At 39.0% G+C, this 26,311-nt stretch overlaps 1 protein-coding gene across 3 annotated transcripts in view; it reads left to right on the forward strand.

Annotated features, from left to right (window-relative positions):
* The first annotated feature begins 8,579 nt into the window (after window positions 1–8,579).
* The window catches only part of ATP13A5 (ATPase 13A5), a 112,842-nt gene continuing 95,110 nt past the window's right edge, over window positions 8,580–26,311 (forward strand). For all 3 annotated transcript variants that reach the window (XM_020882626.2, XM_020882623.2, XM_020882624.2), the window contains exon 1: window positions 8,580–8,780. In XM_020882626.2, coding sequence (XP_020738285.2) covers window positions 8,718–8,780 — 63 coding nt within the window. In that variant the 5' untranslated portion in view covers window positions 8,580–8,717. The remainder of the gene's footprint in view (window positions 8,781–26,311) is intronic.

Raw genomic sequence — 26,311 nt, forward strand, 5'->3', positions numbered from 1 at the left:
AAAACAGAATGCACAATGCAAACTGAAATACTGTGTTTGGTAAGTGCAAATTTTAGTTTATACTTGAAATATTTTACCTAATTTGAATATCCTTAAAATCAGATTTATTTCTCTTTTCAATTGTTCATTATAAAACTAAAGAGTGGGTTACGAAAATAAAATTTTACATCACATGGAACAGTTTGATAATTGCCCAAATTTTACCTTTCCCAGCAGTTTTGGTTTTATTAAAATTCATGTGTTAGTTACCACAATATCACTATTAATTTTTTTATTTAAAAAACACTTTGCTGGTGTAATTACATATACAAAATCCAATAAAATATTATGTTGGCCTCTATGTTTATTTTCTGTTTGTTGTTCTCACAAATTGAGAATCATTTGTCACATAGAGAAGGAAGCAAAAATAATAAACTGCTCAACAAGGACAAATATATTATAGCATCACTTATATGTGGAATCTAATGAATACAACAAATTTGTGAATAAGACAGAAATGAAAAATGCTCACAGATATAGAGAACAAACTAGTGGTTGTCAGTGGGGAGAGGGAAGGGGAAGGGGCAACTTAGGTGAGTAAGAGATACAAACTCTTAGGTATAGAACAAGCTACAAGGATGTATTGTATAACACAGGGATTAGAGTCAATATGTTATAATGACTACAAATGGAGTATAATTTTAAAAATTGTGAATCACTACATTGTACACCTGTAACATATAATATTGTACAGCAACTATACTTCAAATAAAATAAAATAAAAAACAAAAACTATCTGCTCTAGGTGCCAAATGCACCAGGCCCCCAGTATTGCATCTCTACCTCCAGTCCTGTGGCCCTGTCCCTGTAGACACAGGTCTGGGCACACTGACTTCTTTCCTGGCACTCCGCTTAAGCATTTGGACACTTGCTGTTCCCTTTACCCAGAGCTCTCTTGGCCCAGATAGCCATATGCATTCAGTTAAGTTCAGTCACTCAGTCGTGTCCAACTCTTTGCGACCCCATGGGCTGTAGCATGCCAGGTTTCCCTGTCTATCACCAACTCCTGGAGCTTACTCAAACTCATGTCCATTTAGTCAGTGATGCCATCCAAGCATCTCATCCTCTGCCATCCCCTTCTCCTCTTGCCTTCAACCTTTCCCAGCATCAGAGTCTTTCCAAAAGAGTCAGTTCTTCACATCCTGTGGCCAGAGTATTGGAGTTTCAGCTTCAGCATCAGTCCTTCCAATGAATATTCAGGACTGATTTTCTTTAGGATGGACTGCTTGGATCTCCTTGCAGTCCAAGGGACTCTCAAGAGTCTTCTCCAACACCACAGTTCAAAATCATTGAGTCTTCAGCTCTCATCTTTCTTTCTTTCTTTCCTTTTTTCATAGTCCAACTCTCAGATCCATATATGACTACTGGAAAAACCATAGCTTTGACTAGACGGGCCTTTGTTGGCAAAGTAATGTCTCTGCTTTTTAATATGCTGTCTAGGTTGGTCATAACTTTCCTTCCAAGGAGTAAGTATCTTTTAATTTCATGGTTGAGGTCATCATTCACAGTAACTTTGGAGCCCCCAAAAATAAAGTCTCTCAGTGTTTCCACTGTTTCCCTATCTATTTGCCAGGAAGTGATGGGACCGGATGCCATGATCATAGTTTTCTGAATGTTGAATTTTAAGCCAACATTTTCACTCTCCTCTTTGACTTTCATCAAGAAGCTCTTTCGTTCTTCTTTGCATTCTGTCATAAGAGTGGTGTCACCTGCATATCTGAGGTTACTGATATTTCTCCCAACAATCTTGATTCCAGCTCGTGTTTCATTCAGCCCAGCATTTCTCATGACGTATTCTGCATTTAAGTTAAGTAAGCAGGGTGACAACATATAGCCTTTACCTACTCCTTTCTCAATTTGGAGCCAGTCTGTTGTTCCATGTCCAGTTCTAACTGTTGCTTCTTGTTCTGCATACAGATTTCTCAGGAGGCAGGTCAGGTGGTCTGATCTCTTAAAGAATTTTCCACAGTTTGTTGTGATCCATACAGTAAAAGGCTTTGGTCTAGTCAATAAAGCAGAAGTAGATGTTTTTCTGGAAGTATCTTGCCATTTTGATGATCCGACAGATGTTGGCAATTTGATCTTTGGCTCCTCTGCCTTTTCTAAATCCAGCTTGAACACCTGGAAGTTCATGGTTCATGCACTGTTGAGGCCTGGCTTGAAGAATTTTGAGCATTACTTAGATAGTGTGTGAGATGAGTGCAATTACACAGTAGTTTGAACATTCTTTGGAATTACCTTTCTTTGGGATTGGAAAACTGGCCTTTTCCAGTCCTGTGGCCACTGCTGAATTTTCCAAATTTGCTGACATATTAAGTCAGCATAATCCTTTAGGATAGCATCATCCTATCATCATATCATCATCCTTTAGGATTTGAAATAGCTCAACTGGAATTCCATCATCTCCACTAGCTTTGTTTGCAGTGATGCTTCCTAAGGCCCACTTGACTTCACATTCCAGGATGTAAGGCTCTAGGTGATTGATCACACCATCGTGATTATCTGGGTCATGAAGATCTTTTTTGTATCATTCTTCTGTGTATTCTTGTCACCTGTTCTTAATATCTTCTGCTTCTGTTAGGTCCATACATTTCTGTCCTTGTCACCTTGTCAGTATATCTTCCCTGCCCAATTTATTTAAAATCAGCTCCACATCTCCTTCTGTTTTCTGCCCCGTCACTCCAGACACCTCTGACATGCTTAGTCCCATTTTAACCTTATTTCCCTTCACAGCCATGTCATTATTTCCCCAATTGTGAATTTTACTCATTTACTTGTGTCGTAAATCTTTTCCCACTGTACTGTCATCTCCATGGGCAGTGACTTTTGTCTGCTTTGACCCCTACTGTCCTTCCAACACCTTGAACAGGACCTTCTAGAAAGGAAGCCCCCAGTAAATATTTAACAAATTCATGAAACATGAAATAAAGCAATTGGATCTGATACTGCTACTGCTAAGTCACTTCAGTCATGTCCGACTCTGTGCGACCCCATCCCTGGGATTCTCCAGGCAAGAACACTGGAGTGGGTTGCCATTTCCTCCTCCAATGCATAAAAGTGAAAAGTGAAAGTGAAGTCGCTCAGTCATGTCTGACTCTTCGCGACCCCATGGACTGCAGCCTACCAGGCTCCTCCATCCATGGGATTGTCCAGGCAAGAGTACTGGAGTGGGGTGCCATTGCCTTCTCCGGATCTGATAATGGGTAGGTAAATCTGATGTAAGTAAAATTTTATGCATGTGTATAGATAGGTGTATTATTCTTGGGAAGAGAAAAGTTCCTTAATTCTCAAAGTTCTCTGTAACCCCACCAAAGTGAATAAGTTCCTTGATGAAAGATATTTGCCATTCCTTTGCTTTCAAGGATTCTGAGCTCTCCTCACTTTTCCAGCCATTTCTCCAACTGTCCCCTCTGGCTTATTTCATTTTTCCCCCTAAAGCAGAGTCACGTTTTTGACTCTTTCTTTACTTGACTGTGAAATCACAAAGGACAGGATTGTGCTGCATGCTCAGTCATTCAGTTGTATTTGACTCTTTGCAACCCCATAGACTGTTGCCCACCAGGCTCCTCTGTACGGAATTTCCCACTCCCATACTGGAGTGGGTTGCCATTTCGTCCTCCAAGGGATTGTCCAGACCCAGGGAGCAAACCCATGTCTCCTGCATTGGCAGGCAGTTTCTTTACCATTGAACCACCTGGGAAGCCCCAAAGACAGGATGAGAGTGATTCATTTCCACACCTCCTTCAGTCCTAACCCTGATCTGAACACTCAGAAGTTGTTTGCTAAATGAATTAACAGGATAGAAAGCAGCTGAGGGGTAAAAAGCGAAGGTCCCTGTTTACAGTTTGGGTTCTTTTTTTGTCCTCAGATAAGATACAATTTTATTTCTACTCATCTAAGTTTTGACACAATCACCAAATTCTCCATTTGCTGATGATTTCTGAATAGAAATTTAAAGTAGAGAGTGGGAAAGACAAAGCATACCTTCACCATATTTATGTTTCCTAAATGGAGCTCCCTCTGCCCTGATTTGTTCTGTGGGAAAAGTGTGGGTTGTTTTGGTGAAGTGAAGGCTGGGGGTGGAAGGAGCAAGTTTTGGGCAGGTCTGCCCCTCAGCAGACTGAGTGCCATTAGAGTGGACATTTGCCTACATTCTGGAATCCATATTTCAGAGAGAAGATTAGTCATGTATAGAAATTCGAATATCTTCTTAACATTGTGGTCATTACAGAGTGCTTATAAGGTCCTTCAAACAGATATCATGTTAATAAGATTAGAACTAGTAGTAAGACCCCTGGAAAGTCTAGCTATGTAATAGGAATGAAATGGAATTTTGTCGGCATTGGATGAGATTCCTGTAGGTTGTTGGAGCCTGTTTCGTGGAGGAATCATAGGGTGTGGCATGCCCTGTGATATAATATAATGATAATAGGGCCTCTTACATATGCTCCTCCTTAGTCTGCAATAACCCAGGCCACCCTCGCTTCCTCCTGTGTTGCAGTCATCTCTACATGGCCTCATCACTTTCATCAGACTCTGAGTCTTCTGAGGAAAAGAATACGATCTGATACACCCCTTTATCCCTCACTGGGATCATCACAGGGTCTATGTGGAAGTCTTAGCTCTTCAAAGACTGCTGATGCTCACCAAGTTCATATCTTCTTCTTCTTGGCACATAGGCAGACCACATACCCTAATCATCTTGCAGTTAGGTGTGGTCATCTGACCCAGTTCTAGCCAATCTTTTGGCACAAGTGCAAAGTGTTTCTTCTAGGACTAGTCTGTAGACACCTTCATTAACGCTCCCCCATCTTTGATACAATCATATCAGCCTCAGACAGCTTGTGTTGAAGATGGTGGAGATGCAGGATGGAAGAACCCAGCTTCAGAATCATTGTTTGGAGGAGACTCCCCTCTATTACTCCACCAATGCCCTCCCATTATTACAGACTTAGACCCACACTTCTGCTGTGTTAAACCACTGAAAATTGTTATAGTTGTGATTATTAGAGCAGTCAGCTTACCTTAACTAAACAGTCTTGCCCATGTAGGTGTTCAACAATGTTTGTGCAACGGGATGCTTCGGAAAGGCTCCCGTGCAGTAGAGAAATCTAGATAAAACATCTAAATTCACACTAATTTTCCCTCTAGGTCATGGGGAAGTGGGGAGAATGAATCTTGTCCCTGCCGTGTAGGAGTGTGATGCATGGTTCTAACACACTCCACTCTGCCTGTTGCTTCTTCATTTCTAGGCCTCACAGGCTAGGTGGAAACATTTCCTCTACCTTAATCCATGTAATCCCCCATGTCCTTCACCTGTCCAGAACCATGGCAGAGTTCTAGAGAAAATACAGCAGGAAAGGAAGAAGTATTGTATTTCCAGGTTGAAATAAACTGGACTAGAACCAAGAGACCTGGCTCTGTGTCCTGGATCTCCCAGTATTTTGCTGTGTAGCTTTGAGCAAACAACTTCCATCTCTGCGTTTCTTATTAGTTTTCTGGAAATTGTATTTTGAGTTAAGGATTGTCCAGGGAGATACTCTTTCAGTCATTTACTTCCTCTGGCTTTACTCTGGACAGAAAGACCCTTTCAAGAGCTAAGACTTGGCTTTAAGGGTGTTGATCACTTCCTCAGGTCCTTGTGTGAAGTGAATATTTCACTCTATTTTTCTTTTGTTTCCTCATTTGTCTCTTCCTTTCCTTCCTGTCTCTGGAGTGAGTGAGTGCTATGTTGATTCAGTTGTGTCTGACTCTTTGCGACCCCGTGGACTATATAGCCCATCAGGCTCCCTTGTCCACAGGATTCTCCAAGCAAGAATACTGGAGTGGGTGGCCATGCCCTCCTCCAGGGGATCTTCCCAGCCCAGGAATCAAACCCAAGTCTCCCGCAGCTCCTACATTGCAAGTGGTGTCTCTGGAGGGCCCTACCTTACAGCATGTGATGCTTACAACTTCTCATGAGTAAGAAGTTTGCCTTTTTGGTTCATCAGGATGACTGTGTTCTGCTTCCAGTCACAGGCAATCAGGAATCTGGCCTCTCCAGATGGAAAAGATTGAAAGAGTGTCAGCTTAAGTGGCAACCTCTCCTCCTGAGCTCCATGACTAAACAACCCCTAGGAGGTCCTCCCACCAAGACTGAGTCAACTTCCTTGCTATCCTCACCTCCACACTACTAGCCGCCACCCCCCACTACATAAACAGTAGGTGGTTCTTCCTCTCGTGGGCCTTCAAGGAGCTGGCTAAGCTACTGAGGTGTGACTGGCTCTCTCTTGCTTATGGGCGTCTCTCAGCAGATCCTTTAAGCTTTAATATCTGTTGCAAGTCCTCCAGGAGGTAGGATTTAAACCAGGAGTGATTATTTTCTTACAGAGCATGTCCTCTGTGGCTGAAGCAAGGGCTCAGTACTTATCGAACTTCATGATCAACCAGTTTAACTCGGTTTACAAGCTCTTCGTGGCAGGCACATCTGTTTTCATTCCAAGCTCATTATCCAATATTCTTCCTTATTCCCTCGGTTCTCAAGCCTTACTTTGATATCTCTCAGTACCCCCAAATAACCTATATTTTTTTCTCACCTCTCTTGAACATTTTCATACATTTTATGTTTCTGTCTCTGGTCAAGAGTGTGCTCACCATCCACTACTACCCCTTATTCCTTCCACCTAGTTAGCATGTGCTCATATTTGAGATGTCAGATAGGTGTCACTTCCTTCAGGAAGTTGTTGTTATCCCATTAAGCCTGAGTTTGATGCCCTTCCTGTTTAAAAGACTGTTTACTTGACTATACCCAAGCAACTGTAAATGCTGTTGAAGTGGTGACTTTCTCTTTTTCACCACTGACTCCTAAGAGTTCAGCACAGTGTCTGGAATATCTGTTGCTCAACTCATAATTGCTGAGTAAAAGTTGAATGGAGCTGCTATGAGTGTTATATTTTGTATCTTTGGGCTGTAACAGAAATCACAAACAGTGAATTTTAGGAACATTTAATTATAGGTTTAACAAGGTGTCTAGAGCTAGGTAGTCCCAGGGTAGAACTGTGGCTCTTACAAGTGGAATTGTAAGGATCTAAGCTCTTTTATCCTTTTCTCCACCATCATTAACTTGACTATTTTCATCTTCTTCAAAAGATGGCTGTCATGAATGGAGTATTGCATCTTCATGTATCAGTTTTAAAGGAAGGAAGAAAAAAAGTTCTCTCTCTTTTGTCAATAGGACATTCTTTCCCAGAAGACTCTAGCTGTCTTTCCCTTGTATTTTACTGTGGAGAACTGGGTCCTGTGCCCACTGGCAGACACGTCATGACTCATCTTTAGTGCTTTTACCTGAAACCATGCTGCCTAAGAGTAGGACTATTTCTAGCAAAATATATGAGTAGATAACTGATCAGTAAGAAGTGAATGATGACTGTCTTTCAAGTCTTTCATTAGGTTTTAGCTCTACTTTAGATTGCTGTCACTTAAAATGCAACACTTGTGATGGCGTGTTCTTTGTCAGTAGCCCCTCTGGCATGAAATGCTATACTTGTCTGTTTATTCTCATCAGCCACCTTTTTCCTGAGGCAGAAAACATATTGACCTCTCCTGAACTTCACGTGGGCAATGGTGCCCCCTCAAGGCAATCAACAAGTATCATCCTCCAGTATATTCATTCCTAGAAAATTTTCTTCCATGGCCAAAGCTGCAAGAATTTTGTTCAGTTATTGCATCCTGATATTATTGCACCAGGACTAGATGGAACAAAAAGGCAATAAGATGATAAAAATTTTTATTGTGAGCAAATGAACCAATTCCTGAATAGATCACAATGCACCTAATTTTTTGTTAAAATATAAAATTCAGGGGTGATTATACAATTGTTGAAATCTAGATGACATGCCCAATATTTAGCCTTTCTAGATCCATCTACTTTTTTTAACCTGAAAACTTTTTAAACTAAAAAGTGAAAGTGAAAGGAATATGTTTTATTATTACACTTTACTTTTAGAAAGCTTGTTTCTTCTTAGTGTGATGATGATGATCTCTTATGAAATGTGACACATGCTATAGGTGGACTTTTATCAACATTACCTTAGACCTTCATGTCAACTCTATCCTTCCTATTGACATGTTATATAATAGAAATCTACACTTCAGATTTTAAGTGATTTGTCCAGAGTCATCAGTAGAGCAGGGATTAGAATTCAGATTTTCCCAATTCCAAAATGATCCCTACATTCCTTGTCAGGAACCAAAACCCGTTCCTTCAATTTTCATGGTCACAATACGCTCATTACTTTCCCAAAGTCCATAAGGTTTTCAGTCACCTGTCACTGGTTAATCCTCCTGTCTCAGGGTTTTGGCAAAATGACCATTCACATTCATGGGCTGAAATATTTATGGACAGCACATGAAATGATTTATCTTTCTAGTTCAACAGTTTGAGTCTGGAGGCACTTATACCTAGCTCGGCAAGTAAATACTAAGAATTTAAAAAAAAAAAAAAAGGATTAACAGGCCAATCCTGTGGCTGAGGAAAGTATTTCCTCTCTTTCCTTTGTTAGTCTAATAGGTAAGGCGTGTGCTAAGAGATTTTAAAAGCTCCTGAGAACAGCAATGACAAGTAGTGATTGTTCTGAATTCACTGAAGCCCTGGCGGGTTTGACATTTCCCCAGGGAATTAGCTTGGCGGTCCTGTTCAGATGGAGGAGGAGAGTAGAAAGGACCATCAGGCTTTGCTCAACCCAGGAGAGGAGAACGAACTGGTGAGTCTTCCCTTCTTTTTATTATCGTTTCTCAAAAGTGTCTGAGCCTGTAGGTTACTTGGGGTGGTGCTGACTTTAGGAGCTGGAGAGTTTGAAGTCTGATAAGGCTCCTGGAGATCCACAAGGCACACTTTTACAGCCAGGGAACCTTCAGGGGAGAGAAAGTTGTTTCTACTAGATGATGACTGTGTGTCTTTTACCTCTTGCCATCCTGATGTGCTTTGATTGGAGCCACGAAGTTCCTTCCTCAGACATTTTGCAGAGTAATGGCTGTATACACCCACAGGGTACTACTGATGGAGGTGTTCCCACTTATCATCTGGCACTCTATATAATTAGTCAAATGCAGGCAAAAAATGAAACTCTTTTTTAAAAAAAATTATTTTTAGTGCTCTGGGCTGAAATCATGCCTTACAAGAGCCAAGAGAGAGATTTTAAGCACCAAGTATTGAAGAACGACTAGAGTGTTACCATATTTAAAAAAAAAAAAAAAATTCTCACTTTTTGGATTCTTTTTGCCCACTGCCCCTTCCACCAAACACATATAAATCTTGAAAAATAATTATGAAAAACTTGAAAACTCCTACAATATCTCTTCGGTACTGAAGACTTCACATTTATTATTTTATTTGATCCTCAGAACTCATGGAAGGAATTAATCCTATTTCATAGATAAGAAACATGAGACTTGGAAGGTTAAGCAACTTGCCCAAGGTCCTCAGCCTCCAAGGACCAGCCTAGGAAGCCAGTCCACTCCTGCCTGCTCCACACCTTGTGCTGTTTACACTCTAGCCAGGCAATGGGAGATGGAGGTTAAGAAAAAGAGGGGATGGAATAGAGAGGGTGCACTGAAATGCAGAAAGGAACCCGGAGGACAGGGTTCGTACATCCAAAGGGTATCAATTTTCTGCCTGGTTCTTCCGGTTCCCTATGAAATCTGTGGGAGATTCTCTTCCCACTTACTGTTTGTGAACCTATGGAAAATAAATGTCATTTATACCTGCACTGGCTACATATGGTTTTAGAGAAATTGTTGCCGTTTAGTCTCTTAGTCATGTCCAACTCTTTTGCAATCCCATGAAGCCTGCCAGGCTCCTCTGTCAGAGTGATTTCTCAGGCGAGAATACTGGAATGAGTTGACATTTCTTGACCCAAGGGTTGAACCCTTGTCTTCTGCATTGGCAAGCAAATTCTTTACCACTGAGCCGCCGAGAAAGCCCCTTTAGAGAAGTAGCTGATTCCAGCTGAAATGTGCTTTAGTGTGTTAATAAAACTACACATAGGCTTTTGAAACCTTACTAAAAACAAAGTGTAAAATATCTCATGAATAATTTTTATATTGGTTACACATTGAAGTAACAATGTTTTGGATAGGTTGGGTTAAATAAAACATTATGAAAATTAATTTCACGTGCTTTTTTTTGTTTTAACTTCTTCAACATGGCTTCTGGGAAATTGAAATTACGAAAGGAGCTTGCATCAGTGGCTTGCATTTTTCTGCCCCACAGATCTTGACAGTGATATAGTATTCTAAAATCCTCAGACTGCAGGGATGCAAAGAACTAAAACTTACTCACTGTGTTCACTACCAAACAACTCTGTACCAAGTCTGCTGCTTTTTTTCAGCATGTTGATGAGCGTGCAAAAAAAAAAAAAATTCTGTTTTCTCTTCATTGTTCCCTAACTCAGTGCTGTATTTTTAAAGTTTAGAGTCTAGTGTTTTACTTCTATTAACCACACAGAGGGCATGGGTATCAAAGGATTAAATAGCAGGAGTCACTTTTCTTTTTTGGTGAAGAAATTGTTTGGTGATCAAACAATTCTAGTGAAATCCACCCAAAAAACCTCTGTTAGGAACTCCCACTAGGTTTACCTCATTGTCAGGGCATCTTGGGGAGGGGGAGAAGGAGCGGCTGTTGATCTCTTCTTCATAAATCTTACTCAAGAATTTAGGCAGAGAGCACATATGCAATCCTACTCAGGTAAGTCAGGAAACTTGGCTAGTAGGCAAGCTACAGGGGTGACCTAGGTCCACAGCTGACAGGAAGCTGCCACCTGCCTCCAGGCAATTGCCATTCTAGATGTCGCAGGCCCAGCAGCTCTCAGATCTTTTGAGTTTGAAAGAGAAGCCAGAGATCTGTATGCTTATGTAAAATAGTCTCATAATAAACTCCGGAATTTTTTTTCTTAGATAATTAGTAGGCCAATTCAACCAGGGCCTGGTCTAACCCCAGCCTTTGCAACCTCTCAGCACCTGCTCTTCCTTTCCCAAAGGTTTCCCGGGGCCCAGACTTGACTTCTTGCAGTCATCCTTTCCAGTGAACAAGCACTGTGATTGTGTGAGAGGGTGTGAGGTGGAAACTACCTCCGTGGGTGGAGGGGGCCTGTGAGGTGATCCACGCGCAGTCTTGGGTCATTTTCCTGAGCTCATCTCAGATATGAGGTGTGGCTGGAGTATCACAGTTGAACCTTGCCTTCCCATCTCCTGTTCTCCAGGCCCTGCTCCTCCACATACTTCCTGTGTGGGCGCTGTGCTGGGTGTTTGACAAGCAATACTTCATGTTCCCCTCACAACAGCTCATGTGATAGGTACCGTCCCTGTAGAGGCCTTGACTGTCCTCCCCAGTCTCCTGCCTCCCACTCCCCACCCCCACACCACCGCCTGGCTCCAGTGGTCTCTTGTTCCTTCACTTTTTCCCCAAAAGCATCTCCTTTCTTCTGCCCCAGTGTTTCATCAGCCTCTCCATTTGCGGTCAGCTTTTCTTGTCTTCTCTTGTGATCTTCTCAGGACCCCGCTGTTTCACTCACAGCCCGCAGCATCCTTCACAACCACAGATCCTCACTGAGTCTGGAGTCTGTACAGTTCATGCCTAATGGATAGGGATTTGTTCTCAGGCAGACCTGGGCTTTGATTCTGGTCTTGTTGGGTAAGTTATTTAACCTCGCTGAGTTATTTGTTAAATGAGGCTAGTAATACCAACCATTTGGAATTGTGGTGAGGATGAAAGGAGGTAAGACTGCCTTTCCAAAAATATCTTCTGTTGTACAATATTGTTAATAGTATTTATTATATAAAAACTTTCCCTTTTCTCCCTAGCAATTAAGTTTGAGGAGTGAAACAGGCTGGCCAATAACTTCAGGGCCTCTCAGAGCCTTCAGTATACTGTGCTTCACTGTGAATCTACACAAAGGCATTACACTGTGCTCTATTTCACACATGTGTATACATGGAATCCTTTGTTGGTGGAGGCAGAGTCCCTCATAACTACTGTTCCATGGAACCACTGTAAGAAAGGATGTTTTCAATGTATGACTGGTATCATTTTAGCATTGTGATTAGTCTCCTGGGAGAAAAAGTCATATTTCTCTTCAGCAAGGTGCATCAGGAGGCGTAGGAGGTGCATAGCAGCCTCTATTTCAGAGTCCTCTCGGGCCTCACTTGCTGCATTTACTTGGCGGAGATGAGAAAGATTCTGCCCATGAGACAGAAGCGCTGCATGAGTCCCATTGGTTGTCAAGCCCGACCATTGCCTCGGTGCTCCTGTCTGCACAGATGCCCACCACTCTAGTGTCAGAATCACAAATGGGAGCAACCCAGAAAGCAAAATGGCTGCTTGGAGTGGAGGACACAGGTTTGATAGCAGAGAGCTTCCCTTTGTGGTAACTTTTTTCGGAAAACAGTGGAGGAGCCATGGACTTAAGGCAGCAGATCTTAGTCAAGGCTCCACAGCTGACTGGGTGGCTATGGACACCTTATGGGACCTTGTTAGTTGTCTGAGAATGGCATCAATTACCCCTTCTGACTCACAAGGTTTGCAAGGGTCATATAGGAAACTTGGAAAGTGCTGTGAAAATATAAAGGGTAAATTTACATACAAGGAGTCAGGGGTTGTCACATGGCTTTAAAAATTACAGAATTAATATGATAGGTGAATTTGACACTAAGGGTATTTTCTCTTCCTCTGAATAAACTTGGGGAATGATAATTGTTTGAGGTCTATCATTTCAAAAATAATATGTAAAGAGTTGGTAAGAAAAATCAGAAATTTTGAACATCTGAATTGTTTTAAACACTATCACATACTCCTAATAATCCATTAAAGGACAAACAAAATAAAACTCAAAGGGCTAACTTTGAAAATTTTAAAATGAGCCTTAATGTCTCTTTCTTATCTAGTCACCATTTATGTTATAGATTGACAAGCTTATCTAATCTTCAACTGGCACCCCATTATGAAGGAGAAAGAACAATATAGGTGACAGAATGAAGATTTAAAAAGTCCTCTGGGGACTTCCCTGGTGGTTCACTGGTTAAGAATCTGCCTTGTAACACAGGGGACATATGGCAAAAAGGGATTTACAAATAATAAATGCTGGAGAAGGTGTAGAGAAAAGGAAACCCTCCTAAACTCTTGGTAGATATAAATTGGCATTGCCACTGTGGAAAACAGTATGCAGAGTCCTCAAAAAATTAAATATAAAGATTCACAGCTAGAGACAAAAAAAAGAGAAATAGAGTTACCACATGACCCAGCAATCCCATTCCTAGATATATATCTAGAAAAAATGAAAACTGTAGTTTAAAGAAAATACATGCAACCCAGTGTTCACAGCAGTACTAGTTACAATCACCAAGATATGGAAACAACCCAAATGCCCATCAATAGACGACTGGTTTAAGAAGACAAAGTATATATATATATAATGAAATATTACTCAGTCATAAAAAAGAATGAAATGTTGTCATTTGCGGCAACATGGATGGACATAGAGAATATTATACTAAATGAAATGTCAGACAAATATTATATAATATCACTTATATGTAGAATCTAAAAAATAATAAAAAAGGAAAAAAAACAATGGTTACCAAAGGGGAGAAGGAGGGAGGAACGGGCAAACTAGGAGTGCGAGATTAACAGGTATAAACTATACATAAAACAGATAAGCAACAAGGATTTACTGTATAACACAGGAAATTATATTCAGTATCCTATAATAACCTATAGTGGAATAAAAAAAATAACTGAATCACTTTTTTGTACACCTGAAACTAATACAATCTTGTAAATCAACTATATTTCAATTAAAAAAGAGAGAGAAAGTATCTGGATAAGCCTGACCCAATCAGGTGAGCCCCAAAACAAACTGGACATTTCCTGAAGTCAGAAAGATTTAAAGCATGAGAGAGATATGAGCAAAAGAGCCTTTACTTTGCACCTTTGAAGGTGGAAGTTTCAGAGTAGTAAGAAGCTCTGAGTAATCTGTAAGAACTGAGAACTGACAGTAGCTTTTGGCTGACAACCAGTAAGAGAATGGGGATCTTTGTTCTAAAGCTACAAGCAACTGAATCCTTCCAACAACTGTGTGATCTTGAATGAAATCTTTGATCTCCAGAAGGCACAGAGTGCAGACAATACCTTATTTTAGTCTTATGAGACTCTGAGCAGAGGACCCAGCCAGTCAGACCTATCTCATGGACACTGTGAGACAATAAATTTGTGTTGTTTTAAGCCATTGGTTATGCAGTGATAGAAAAATGAATATGCCTTCACAGGTGTCCAACAAGTGAAGGTGTAACCCTGCCAGGTTACAGGTAGTGAGTAGTCTATCTTAAGCAGACAATGGATGTTCATCTATGAAAGATGGTGTACAGCTATTTTTTTTTTCCCAAGAGAGAAATTTGAAACAAATAATTACTGAGACACCCCTCCTGTTTAGTGATGCTCTTACTCCACAAACAACTTTAAAAGAAATGTGCCGTGTTGTCCCATGTCTTTGACACAGGGCCAATTTTGGTTCTTAAAATTGACCCTGCTAATCAGCCTATACATTTCATTTCCTTTTGATGTATATTAGGTCCATACCATTTTGGTCCTTTATTGTGCCCATCTTAGTATGAAATGTTCCTTTGGTATCTCTAATTTTCTTGAAGAGATCTCTAGTCTTTCTCACTCTATTGTTTTCCTCTATTTCTTTGCATTGATCAGTGAGGAAAGCTTTCGTATCTCTCTTTGCTATTGTTTGGAACTCTGCATTCAAATGGGTATATCCTTCCTTTTCTCCTTTGCCTTTCACTTCTCTTCTTTTCACATCTATTTGTAAGGCCTCCTCAGACAACCATTTTGCCTTTTTGCAGTTTTTTTCCTTGGGGATGGTCTTGATCCCTGCCTCTTGTACCATGTCACAAAACTCCATCCATAGTTCTTCAGACACTCTATCAGATCTAATCCCTTGAATCTATTTCTCACTTCCACTGTATAATCATAAGGGATTTGATTTAGGTCATACCTGAATGATCTAACAGAAGCAGAAGATATTAAGAAGAGGTGGTAAGAATATACAAAAGAACTATACAAAAAAGATATTCATGACCCAGATAATCACGATAGTATGATCACTCACCTAGAGCCAGACATCCTGGAATGTGAATGCAAGTGGGCCTTAGGAAGCATCACTACAAACAAAGCTAGTGGAGGTGATGGAATTCCAATTGAGCTATTTCAAATTCTAAAAGATGATGCTGTGAAAGTGCTGCACTTGATATGTCAGCAAATTTGGAACATTCAGCAGTGGCCAGAGGACTAGAAAAAGTCAGTTTTCACTCCAATCCCAAAGAAAGGTAATGCCAAAGAATGTTCACACTACCATATAATTGGACTCATCTCACATGCTATCTAAGTAATATTCAAAATTCTCCAAGCCAGGCTTCAACAGTACATTAACTGTGAGCTTCCAGATGTTCAAGGTGGATTTAGAAAAGGCAGAGGAACCAGAGATCAAATTGCCAATATTGTTGAATTACTGAAAAAGCAAGAGAGTTCCAGAAAAACATCTACTTCTGCTTTATTGACTATGCCAAAGCCTTTGACGCTATGGATCACCACAAACTGTGGAAAATTCTTCAAGAGATGGGAATACCAGACCACCTGACCTGCCTCCTGAAAAATCTGTATGCAGAACAAGAAGCAACAGTTAGAACTGGACATGGAACCACAGACTGGCTCCAAATTGCGAAAGAAATAGGTCAAGGCTATATATTGTCCCCCTGCTTATTTAACTTATATGCAGACATCAGGAGAAATGCTGGGCTGAATGAAGCATAAGCTGGACTCAAGATTGTCCGGAGAAACATCAATAACCTCAGATATGCAAATGACTCCACACTTATGGCAGAAAGTGAGGAAGAACTGAAGAGCCTCTTGATGAAAGTGAAAGAGAAGAGTGAAAATGTCAGCTTAAAACTCAACATTCAGAAAACTAAGATCATGGCATCTGGTCCCATTATTTCATGGCAAATAGATGGGGAAACAGTGGAAACAATGACAGGCTTAATTTTGGGGGGCTCCAAAATCACTACAGATGGTGACTGCAATCACGAAATTAAAAGACGCTTACTCCTTGGAAGGAAAGTTATGACCAACATAGACAGCATATTAAAAAGCAGAGACATTACTTTACCAATGAAGGTCAGTCTAGTCAAGGCTATGGTTTTTCCAGTAGTCATGTATGGATGTCAGAGTTGGACTATAAAGAAAGCTGAGTGCTGAAGAATCAATGCTTTTGAACTGTGGTGTTGGAGAAGATACTTTTTGAGAGTCCCTTGGACTGCAAGGAGATCCAACCAGTCCATCCTAAAGGAAATAAGTCCTGAATATTCATTGGAAGGACTAATGTTGAAGCTGAAACTCCAATACTTTGGCCACCTGATGCAAAAAACTGACTCATTTGAAAAGACTCTGACGCTGGGAAAGATTGAAGGTGGGAGGAAAAGGGTACCTCAGAGGATGAGATGGTTGAATGGCATCATTGACTCAATGGACATGAGTTTGAGTAAACTTTGGGATTTGGTGATGGACAGATTGGCCTGGCATGCTGCAGTCCATGGGGTCACAAAGGGTCAGACACAGCTGAGCGACTGAACTGAACTGATACAGTATGTCCTTGTGGGTTATCTATTTATATGTAGTAGTATATGTATGTAAATCCCAAACTCTTAATTTATCCCTCCCCCATAAAACTCAGTTTATCTGATCTATAGATAATAAATTACAAATATTATTATTAATAATAATACATATTTTAATACATAATAATATCTATTTCATATGATTGTTGTGAAGATTAAACGACACCTAAGTAAATGCCCAGAAAGGTCAGTTCTTATTGTCAAATGTGGACAAAAGTGAAAGTACTCATGACATTTTATCCTTACTCAAAGGGCACTCCATGGCATGAATTGCAGGACAAAACATAGAAAGCTATAATTAACAATGCTTGGTGACTAGTAATAACTAACACAAATTACTACATGTGATCACACCAAACCAGTAATAGTAGGATAAGGAACAATAGCCACACTAGCATGATTCATTACCTACAGACAATATTATTGTAACATTAAAGAAAAGAACTTTGAAACATGGCAGAGTAAGAGATAAGAGAGCAGTTTTAAGAATATCCTCCCATTCAACACATAAAAGAACACAATTTGGCATGTCCAGATAAAGACAACAAAGGGTAGACTGAATAATGAATAGAAACCTGGAGCTGTGATTGTTGTTTTAAAAAAAGAAGATAAAACATGATGAATTCTAGCTTCATAAAAGGACACAGAGACATTATCTCTTTGGCCATGATTCAAAGGACTAAAAGTTTGAGACCTACAGAGAAAAAGCTAATTTACTCTAATGTTATTGAAAAATTCTTACGGAAAAACCTAACTTGTCACAACAAGAAATTGGCACTGCCATCTATGAAAGGTAATTGAAGTACTGAGAGTTATTTATGCCATATCTTGTTTGAATAAATAAATTTGTAACTTTGAGCTATAATAATCTGGCTTGAATAAATAAGAATGTTATGAACTGTAAGCCAAAATACCCATTCCAAAAAACTTGAATCACTATTGTGCTTTTGCATTGTGGGTATGCTACAAATATTTCAGATGGATAAATACATGAATGGTGAACATAATAAGACAGCTTACAAAAACTGAAAAAAGACCTGTTCACAAGCCCAGGTGTTCAAAATTTTAGTGCTCCAGATGCAATGAAAATTCCAGAACAAGTAGGAAGGAAACCCTTGGGGATAGTTCTATGAGATGAAGAAGATCCTACCAAAAGGGAATTTGGGGAAGAAATTATGTTTAGATGAAGCTGGGCCCTGTAATTCTCTTTTCCTAAATAGTGTGACCAATCTAGATTCTGTGTCTGATGGTAGCTATACAAACTACCTATAAAGAAAAGAAAACATAATTAATGTCCTCTATGAGCTAGTGCTTCACATATGTTCTCACCAAATCCCTGTGAGCTAGTTACACAGATATCAGTTTTACAGCTGAGAAAATTGAGCTCAGTGAAGTAAACATATAAAAGGTCATATTATGTAAGCATCAGAGAGAGAATAATCTGGTACACTGTTTACCTCCCATACTATGAAGGGTGACTGTAATGGTGTGTATGTGTGCATTGGGATACTTGTGTATATAGTTACTACATCTCGTGAGTCTTTGAATCAATCTGGTGTTTATCTTAAAGTCTTTCTCCCAGTTTCACATGTCACAAAGGTGAGCAGTTTTCTCTTTGGCCTGAATTTGATTTCAGTTTTGACAATTTGTGCTCTGTGGAAAAAGCAAAAATTCTACTTAAGCCACTTTTAGAAGCACAATTTATGGTTTTGGCAAATAGCATTTAGCTCTGAATATTGCCTATGGTCAAATCATTTCACAGTCTGTTCAACAAGACTGGCTACTTTTAATCCACTGAAATTTTGTTGGATGGTAAATTAACCAAGCTAATATTTACTCTCAACATATAATGAATTTCAAAACGTTTCAGGAACTGCATTGCATGCATTATCTCATTAGTTTCTCACAATAACCCAGACAAATAGTTAATGTTTTTATTTTTATTTATGAAGGAGGAAATTGAATCATCCGAAGTCATGTGGATTTCCCAAGGGTTAAGTGCTTAAGTGGTAGAGGCATGATTTGAACTTGGTTTTCTCATGCCGTATCTCCAGCTTTTAACTGTGATGTCAGACAACTTCCATTGTTTTACAACCAGCCACATTTTTCACGCAAGGAATCTAAAGTTCAGAGAATTAAATCATTTACCCAGATCACAATAACTGGCAAGTGACGGAGCAAGAAATAGGGGTGAGGGCTTCTAGAAGGTAACAGAGTAGGCTGTAAAGAACAGAGGCTCTGCTGACAGACTTGGATAAGGCTCTGAACTGTGACCTTACAGAACAACCTCTGTCAAAAGGCACGTGCATATTTCAGTTACTCCTAGTCAGTACCGAGGCTGCCTACTCTGTACTCTGGGTCTAGGAAAAGACTATTGAGGCTGTGCCACCTCTTCTAGTATTTGGAATACAGAATTCTGTTGGTGAACAAAGAAGTGAGGGAACATTACAGCTTCGAGAAACTACAATTCAAGTTTATTCAAAGATGGGCGCAACCTCTGTGCTATTCAACTCCGGTAGTAAGTGGCAGGTCTGGGGTCCTCAGCCGATGCAGTACAGCCTGTTTCCGTTGCCAACCTTCACTCAGTTTATATTGCAACTCAAAACTGAGTCACCTCTTTTCCTCCTTTGACTGAAAAGTGGGAGTGTTAATTGCTCAGTCGTGTCTGACTCTTTGCAACCTCATGGACTCTAGGCCACCAGGCTGCTCTCTTCATGGAATTCTCCAGGCAAGAATACTGGAATGGGTTGCCGTTTCTTTCTGCAGGGGATCTTCCTGACTCAGGGATCAAACCCAGTCTTATGCATTACAGGCAGATTCCTTACTGTCTGAGCCTCTAGGAACCTATTATCAAACCACTGCTAACAATGAGCATTTCCTTTGCGCTCGGCACCTTACACTTCTTGTTTAACCTTCACAACTATTTGTCCAGGTGTGTGTTATTAATATCCCCTAAGTACAGAGATGGAAATTGAGACTTAGAGAGGTTAAGTCCTGAGGTCACATAGCTAACAGGTGACAAAGCTCACTTCACTGAAAGGAGCTTGAGATTTTGATTTCACTCCTGTTCGCAGTACCTTTACATTTCCAAAACCTCTACATTCTACTTGTCTTCCGATTATGGCTCACATAATATTCCTGGCTCTCTCATCTACCCTGCATTTCTTAGTGGGTTTTACTAGAACTGAATCAGTATTTAGGAGAAATCTGAGTGAATCTTACTGTATCGAAGAATAATCATTTAAAACAATCAAATTATAGTTGAGATTAATTGGTTAAAATGAAACTATGATAAACTCAAATCACACAAAAATTGACAAGCCAATTGAGACTAGATTGAAAGAGTGCCAAATAAAGTAGTGATTCTTTTAGCTGAGACATCAAGCTCCATATCTAGTCACATATCTAGGAAAACTGAGAAAGGCTAGAAAGGAATTTTATTAAGATTTATGAGGCCAGTTTATCAAGGAAGCAAAAACATTCCTTCTGCTCATCTTTGCTCAAGGAGCTACACAGTTCTGAAAGTTACTCTGACATTTGCAAGGTCTTTTATTTCTGTCTATCTATTATCTTTTTTTTTTTTTTACTGATTTTTTTAACAGATCAGGGAAAAAGCTGTTGATATTTTAATACTGAGCTGTTTCCAGCTATAAGCAATGTCTTTCACAGAAATTTATCTTGGTTATTAGAGATGTGATTTTTAACTCTGCTCCTATGTATCTTGGCACTTTCCAGTCATCCACAGCTCAAGACAGCTACTGTCTTCCTGGGTCACCAAACTTCCTACTTCCCTTAGAAATCCTTTCTATGGTCCTTTTCTTTTATCATTCACTTCCCAAATTTTGCTGTCATTCTCTCTTTCTCAATTCAATCACACTAAAGTAAGTAAAGTAACTTCCACCAGCTTGGACATCTAACAACAAACTCCACTTTTGTTTTATTTTTTATCAATATATATACATAAGTGATGTCAAAGAGTACACTGATCTTCATTGTACAGTTCCATGAATTTAATCATCAGTTAGTTAAATGGGATTGCTAATGGTTAGTCCTCAAACTTAATAAACCTCTCTATTTGTATCTTTGCTCTCAGTAATAATATGTAGTTTTCAATTCAGAGGTCCTGTACAATTTTGATAGAACCATTACAAGATAATTGATTTTTTTCCCTTGATAGTACTACAAATGATGTGTAACTTTACTCTCAAGTTGTTTGTTACTAGTATATTTAAATACAATTTGTTTTTCTATATTGACACAGTATCCAAAAACCTTGATAAGTTCACTTACTAACTCTGATAATTGCATTCTTTTGAATTTCTTTATGACTATAATCACATTATCTACTCATAAAGAGAGTTTTGCTTCTTTTTTCCAAACGTATTGAGATATAATTGGCATATAAAATTTTTTAAGTTTAAAGTATGCCACATGTTGATTAGATATACTTAAATACTGTGAAATGATTATCACCATAATATTAGCTAACACTTCCATCACCTCACGTAATTATCACTTCTCTTTTGTGGTGAGAACATTTAAGACTTCCGCTCTCAGCAACTTTCAAGTATATAGTATAGTATTAGTACTTTTCATTTTCTAATTAATATAAACATTATTTCATTTTCTTGTCTTATGCAATGGTTAAGATTTCCAGTACTATATTGTATACTAGTGGTGATTGCTGGTAACCTTATTTTGCTTGTCACTTCAAGAGCAGTAATATTTTATCATTAAGCATGATATTAGCTGAAAGTTCTTATCTCTTGCTAGGTTGCTGAGAGGTTTCTTTCTTTTTTAATGTATTGATATTAAATTTTATGAAAATTTCTCTGTATCTGATTATCATTTGACTCAAGTTAATTTACCAAAATACATTGATTTTCAAGTTCTTGTAATCCTAGAATAAACTGCATTTGATAATGACACATCACTTTTTAAGTATTTCACTGATTTAGAAAATGTATTTCAGGATAATTTCATCCATGTTTCTTATAAATCCTAGCCTATAATTTTTCTTTCTTATTACATACCTATCTGATCTTGGTATCTGAATATGCCAGCCTCATAAAATGAGTTGGAAGCATTCCTACCTCCTCTATTTATGACAGAGTTTGTGAAAGACTATGTCGCTTCTACCTCAAATATTTGGAAGGATTCACAAACCATCTGGGATTGAAGATCCTTTTTTTTTTTTTTTTTATTAAGGCTTTTAGTTACACATTTATTTTGTTTAAAAACCATAAAATATTCAGATTTGAGTTTATCAATTTTATTAACCTAAGTACAAATCTGGCAATATTGATTTTGTCTATTGTATGTCTGCTTTCTATCTTATTCATTTCTCTTCCTATCTTTATTATTTCTTTCTTTATGTTTTAAAATCTCCAATAATGAGAGTAAATTTAAGTTCTATCAAGTATGCTTTACACGTTTTGAAACTGTGTTTATAGATGCACAAAAATTTAAGATTGTTATGTCTCTTTGTTGAATGAATCCTTGTCCTTTTTCTCTTCTTTTTTTTGAAGAGTCTATTTTGTCTGCCATTAATATAGCTTTCCTGATTCTCTTTCCTTACTGTTTGTATGCTATGTTTTCCCCTTGTTTATCCTTTTAATCTATCTGCTTCTTTACATTTAAAGTGTGTCTCTTTTAAACAGCATATACTAAATCTTTTATTGTCTAGCCTGATCATCTTTGCTTTCAATCACAGAATTAAGACCTTTTGCATTTGATGTAATTACTGATATAGTTAGGTTAAAGTTCATCATGTTGCTATTTGTTGTCCATCTATCTTATCTGTTCTTTTCTTCACTTAACATTATATCATATATCATATCATGCCCCGGAGAAGGCAATGGCACCCCACTCCAATACTCTTGCCTGGAAAATCCCATGGACGGAGGAGCTAGGTGGGCTGCAGTCCATGAGGTCACTAAGAGTCGGACACGACCGAGCAACTTCACTTTTACTTTTCACTTTCATGCATTGGAGAAGGAAGTGGCAACTCACTCTAGTGTTCTTGCCTGGAGGATCCCAGGGACGGGGGAGCCTGGTGGGCTGCCGTCTATGGGGTCGCATAGAGTCAGACACGACTGAAGAGATGCAGCCGCAGCATATTGTGCCCATACTTCTACATTGAGTTCATACATTTTGTTTTAAATGGCTCCACAATAGCCCGTTGTTTTGACTCACATCTTATCGAACTGTTAGCTATCATTTATTCCTTCTAATAATTTGCTATTACAGATAATGCTGTGCTGAAATCTTTATATACATCACTTTCTGTATTATTTCCTTAGGGTATATTTTTGAGTGTGGAATTACTGATTCAAGGGATAGAAACATCTTTATAATTCTTAATACAATTTATCACCTTGCTTTCTCTAAAGAATTACTCAATTTATAAGGTTATTGGAAGTATGTAGCTGTAGTGATTTCATTGAAGTCTTGATAGCATTGTGAGTTACTTTTTTAATAAAAAAATTGTTGTATAGAAAAGACCTGATGGAAAACCAGAATTATGATGACCAATCACATTGCTGTATGTAAGTAAACAGAAAAAAGTTATGTTGTCTACAAATGTGCTCATTTCAGCTAAAAGCTGGACTACAATTCCAAACTATTCTGCTTCTATTTTGTGTACTCTTGGGCTTTGGAAATAGACCCTGTAAATAACTTTGTAAAAGAACGAATACTGGGCTTACCTGGGGGTCCAGTGGTTGAGAATCCACCTTGTGATGCAGGGGACAGGAGGTCAGTCCCTGGTTTGAGAAGATCCCACGTACCCTGGGGCAACTAAGCCCATGTGCCACAACTACCAAAGCCCACACACCCCAGCCTGTGCTCGGCAGTAAGAGAGGCTCATGCAGAGAGAAGCCTGCACACCAAAACTAAAGAGGAGCCCTGGCTCTCTGCAACTAGAGAAAGTCACTTGCAGCAACGAAGACTCAGGACAGCCTAAACTAAAAATAATAAATTAAAAAAAATTAAAGCTAAAGCTATTCCATTGTTTAAAATGTAAAAAATGCATATTTATGACATAATATGAGCACTGGCATATACTTTTTATTTGAGTAATAAACCTAGTGTAACTGACAAATAAAACCAAAGCAGGTTTACAGAATCAGAGGAAAGATAGGAGAGAGAAAGGAGCTCTAACTGAAAATATGCTTAAAGCAGAGGGAACATGTGTTTCTAAGATACATGTAAAGCTTATCATGAATAATTTCCAAATAGCTGCATCACGAAACTTAATGGATAATTTTTCCCCAAGTAGGTGATCCTATTGAGGAGTAGTGGAAAGAAACTCTTAACCTTGTAATTACTTTGCAGAACACGTAAAGTGACATTATCTCATTTGAGTCCAAGAGCCCTGTAAGGTACATATTTCTAATTGCTTTTGTAGAAGAGTAAATTGGGATTCCCTAGAAATGAATGATTTACTTAAGTTTACATAGTTGGAAACCAACAGAGTGGTGACTCTAACTTATGTCTTTGCTTCTTAAGCCTGTGACCTTTTCAATATGTTTAAGGATTACTTTCATCAACTTTTATTGAAACCTTGATCTACCAGAGGTCTTTATTAGAAAATATTAATTAAAATGGTTATTTTGAAGATGAAAACTTTCCCAAAGAATTAAGCCAAAAGATTTATTATAAGTATGATGGCTCAGATGGTAAAGCATCTGCCAACAATGCAGGAGACCTGAGTTCAATCCCTCGGTTGGGAAGATCTCCTGGAGAAGGGAATGGCAACCCACTCCAGTATTCTTGCCTGGAAAATCCCATGGATGAGGAGCCTGGTTGGCTATAGTCCATGGGGTCGCAAAGAGTCGGACACAAATGAACGACTTCACTTTCACTTTCTTTCACTTTCAAATTGTCCTAAGGACTTCTCTGGTGGTCCAGCAGTTAAGAATCTGTCTATCAATGTAGGGGTTCAGCCCCTGGTCAGGGAAGAGTCTACGTACTACAGGGCAACTAAGCCTGCGGACACATCTACCAAAGCCCACGTGTCCTAGAGGCTGTGCTCCACAACAAGAGACGTCCATCCACCACAACTAGAGAAAGCCCACAGGCAGCAATAAAGACTCAGCACAGTCAAAAATAAATAAACTTAAAATAAACTGGCATAAAATTCAGGAGATTCCATCACTGAAAGTGCTGTAGAAAAACCTATTTTTTTGACGTTACACTCCTATAATCTGGACCCCGAATTTCAGTCATAGAAAATGCACCCACACACACAATAACAGCAGAAAGTAAAATAATGGTAGAGTAACGATCCCACTCATAATCAGGAGCCCTGTGGGCTTTTGAGTTTATCCTGTTTGGGACTCTCTGTGTTTCTTGAACCTGTGTGAGTATTTCCTTCCTCATTTTAGGGAAGTTTTCAGCTATTATCTCCTTGAGTATTTTCTCATGGCCTTTTTTTTGGTCTTCTTCTTCTGGGACTCCTATGATTCTATCTAGTTTTTTGAAATTTAGAAAACAACACTGTGAAATTTCATGATAGGAAGTGGAAACTAGAAATTAGCTTTAATTAAGAAAATCTATTGTTGTTGGCTATTTGTCTTCCCCTAAAACTACATCTAGTCTAGTCAAGGCTATGGTTTTTCCAGTAGTCATGTATGGATGTGACAATTGGACTATACAGAAAGCTGAGCGCCGAAGAATTGGTGCTTTTCAACTGTGGTGTTAGAGAAGACTCTTGAGAGTCCCTTGGACTGCAAGGAGATCAAACCAGGCAATCCTAAAGGAGATCAGTCCTGGGTGTTCATTGGAAGGACTGATGTTGAAGCTGAAACTCCAATACTTTGGCCACCTGATGCGAAGAGCTGACTCATTTGAAAAGACCCTGATGCCGGGAAAGATTGAGGGCAGGAGAAGGGGATGACAGAGGATGAAGTGGTTGGATGGCATCACCGACTCAATGGACATGTGTTTGGGTGAACTCCGGGAGTTGGTGATGGACAGGGAGGCCTGGCATGCTGTGGTTCATGGGGTCACGAAGAGTCAGACAAGACTGAGCAACTGAACTGAACTGAAAACTACATCTCAAGTCTTCACTCAATTCATGACAAGTGTTAACTAATCAATTATTAAAAATAGAAATATTTCAGCATGTTACTGTCAGGATAAATACCTATAAGGTGTCTGTTGAAAATCTTTCATGTTTACAAATAATCTCTTAATTTACATCACTCTACTGTTTTACAAAGCAGTACATTTATGCACACTTTCATTCCTTAAACAAGATATGAATCTTATTGGTCATAATTTATCATCTTCCTCCAATAAGTTCATATTAATAATTGTTAAAAGCCTTTTATCTAAAGGAAGTAAATCTGATCTAAAACATAGGTATTTTATATTATATATATCTGATATATATCAGATATCAGATATATATATATCTGAGGTGACTCATGAATATTTAGAACCAAATAAGTCTGCCTGTTCCTTGCTCCTAACATTTTAGTTCCATGTGCCAGGATAGCAAAATGAATTCTTCCCTCTTTTTCTTTTTTTTTTTTATTGTATCAGCTGATAGCTGTAA

This window comes from Odocoileus virginianus, chromosome 4 (genome assembly GCF_023699985.2).
Source record: "Odocoileus virginianus isolate 20LAN1187 ecotype Illinois chromosome 4, Ovbor_1.2, whole genome shotgun sequence".
Classification (NCBI taxonomy): domain Eukaryota; kingdom Metazoa; phylum Chordata; class Mammalia; order Artiodactyla; family Cervidae; genus Odocoileus; species Odocoileus virginianus.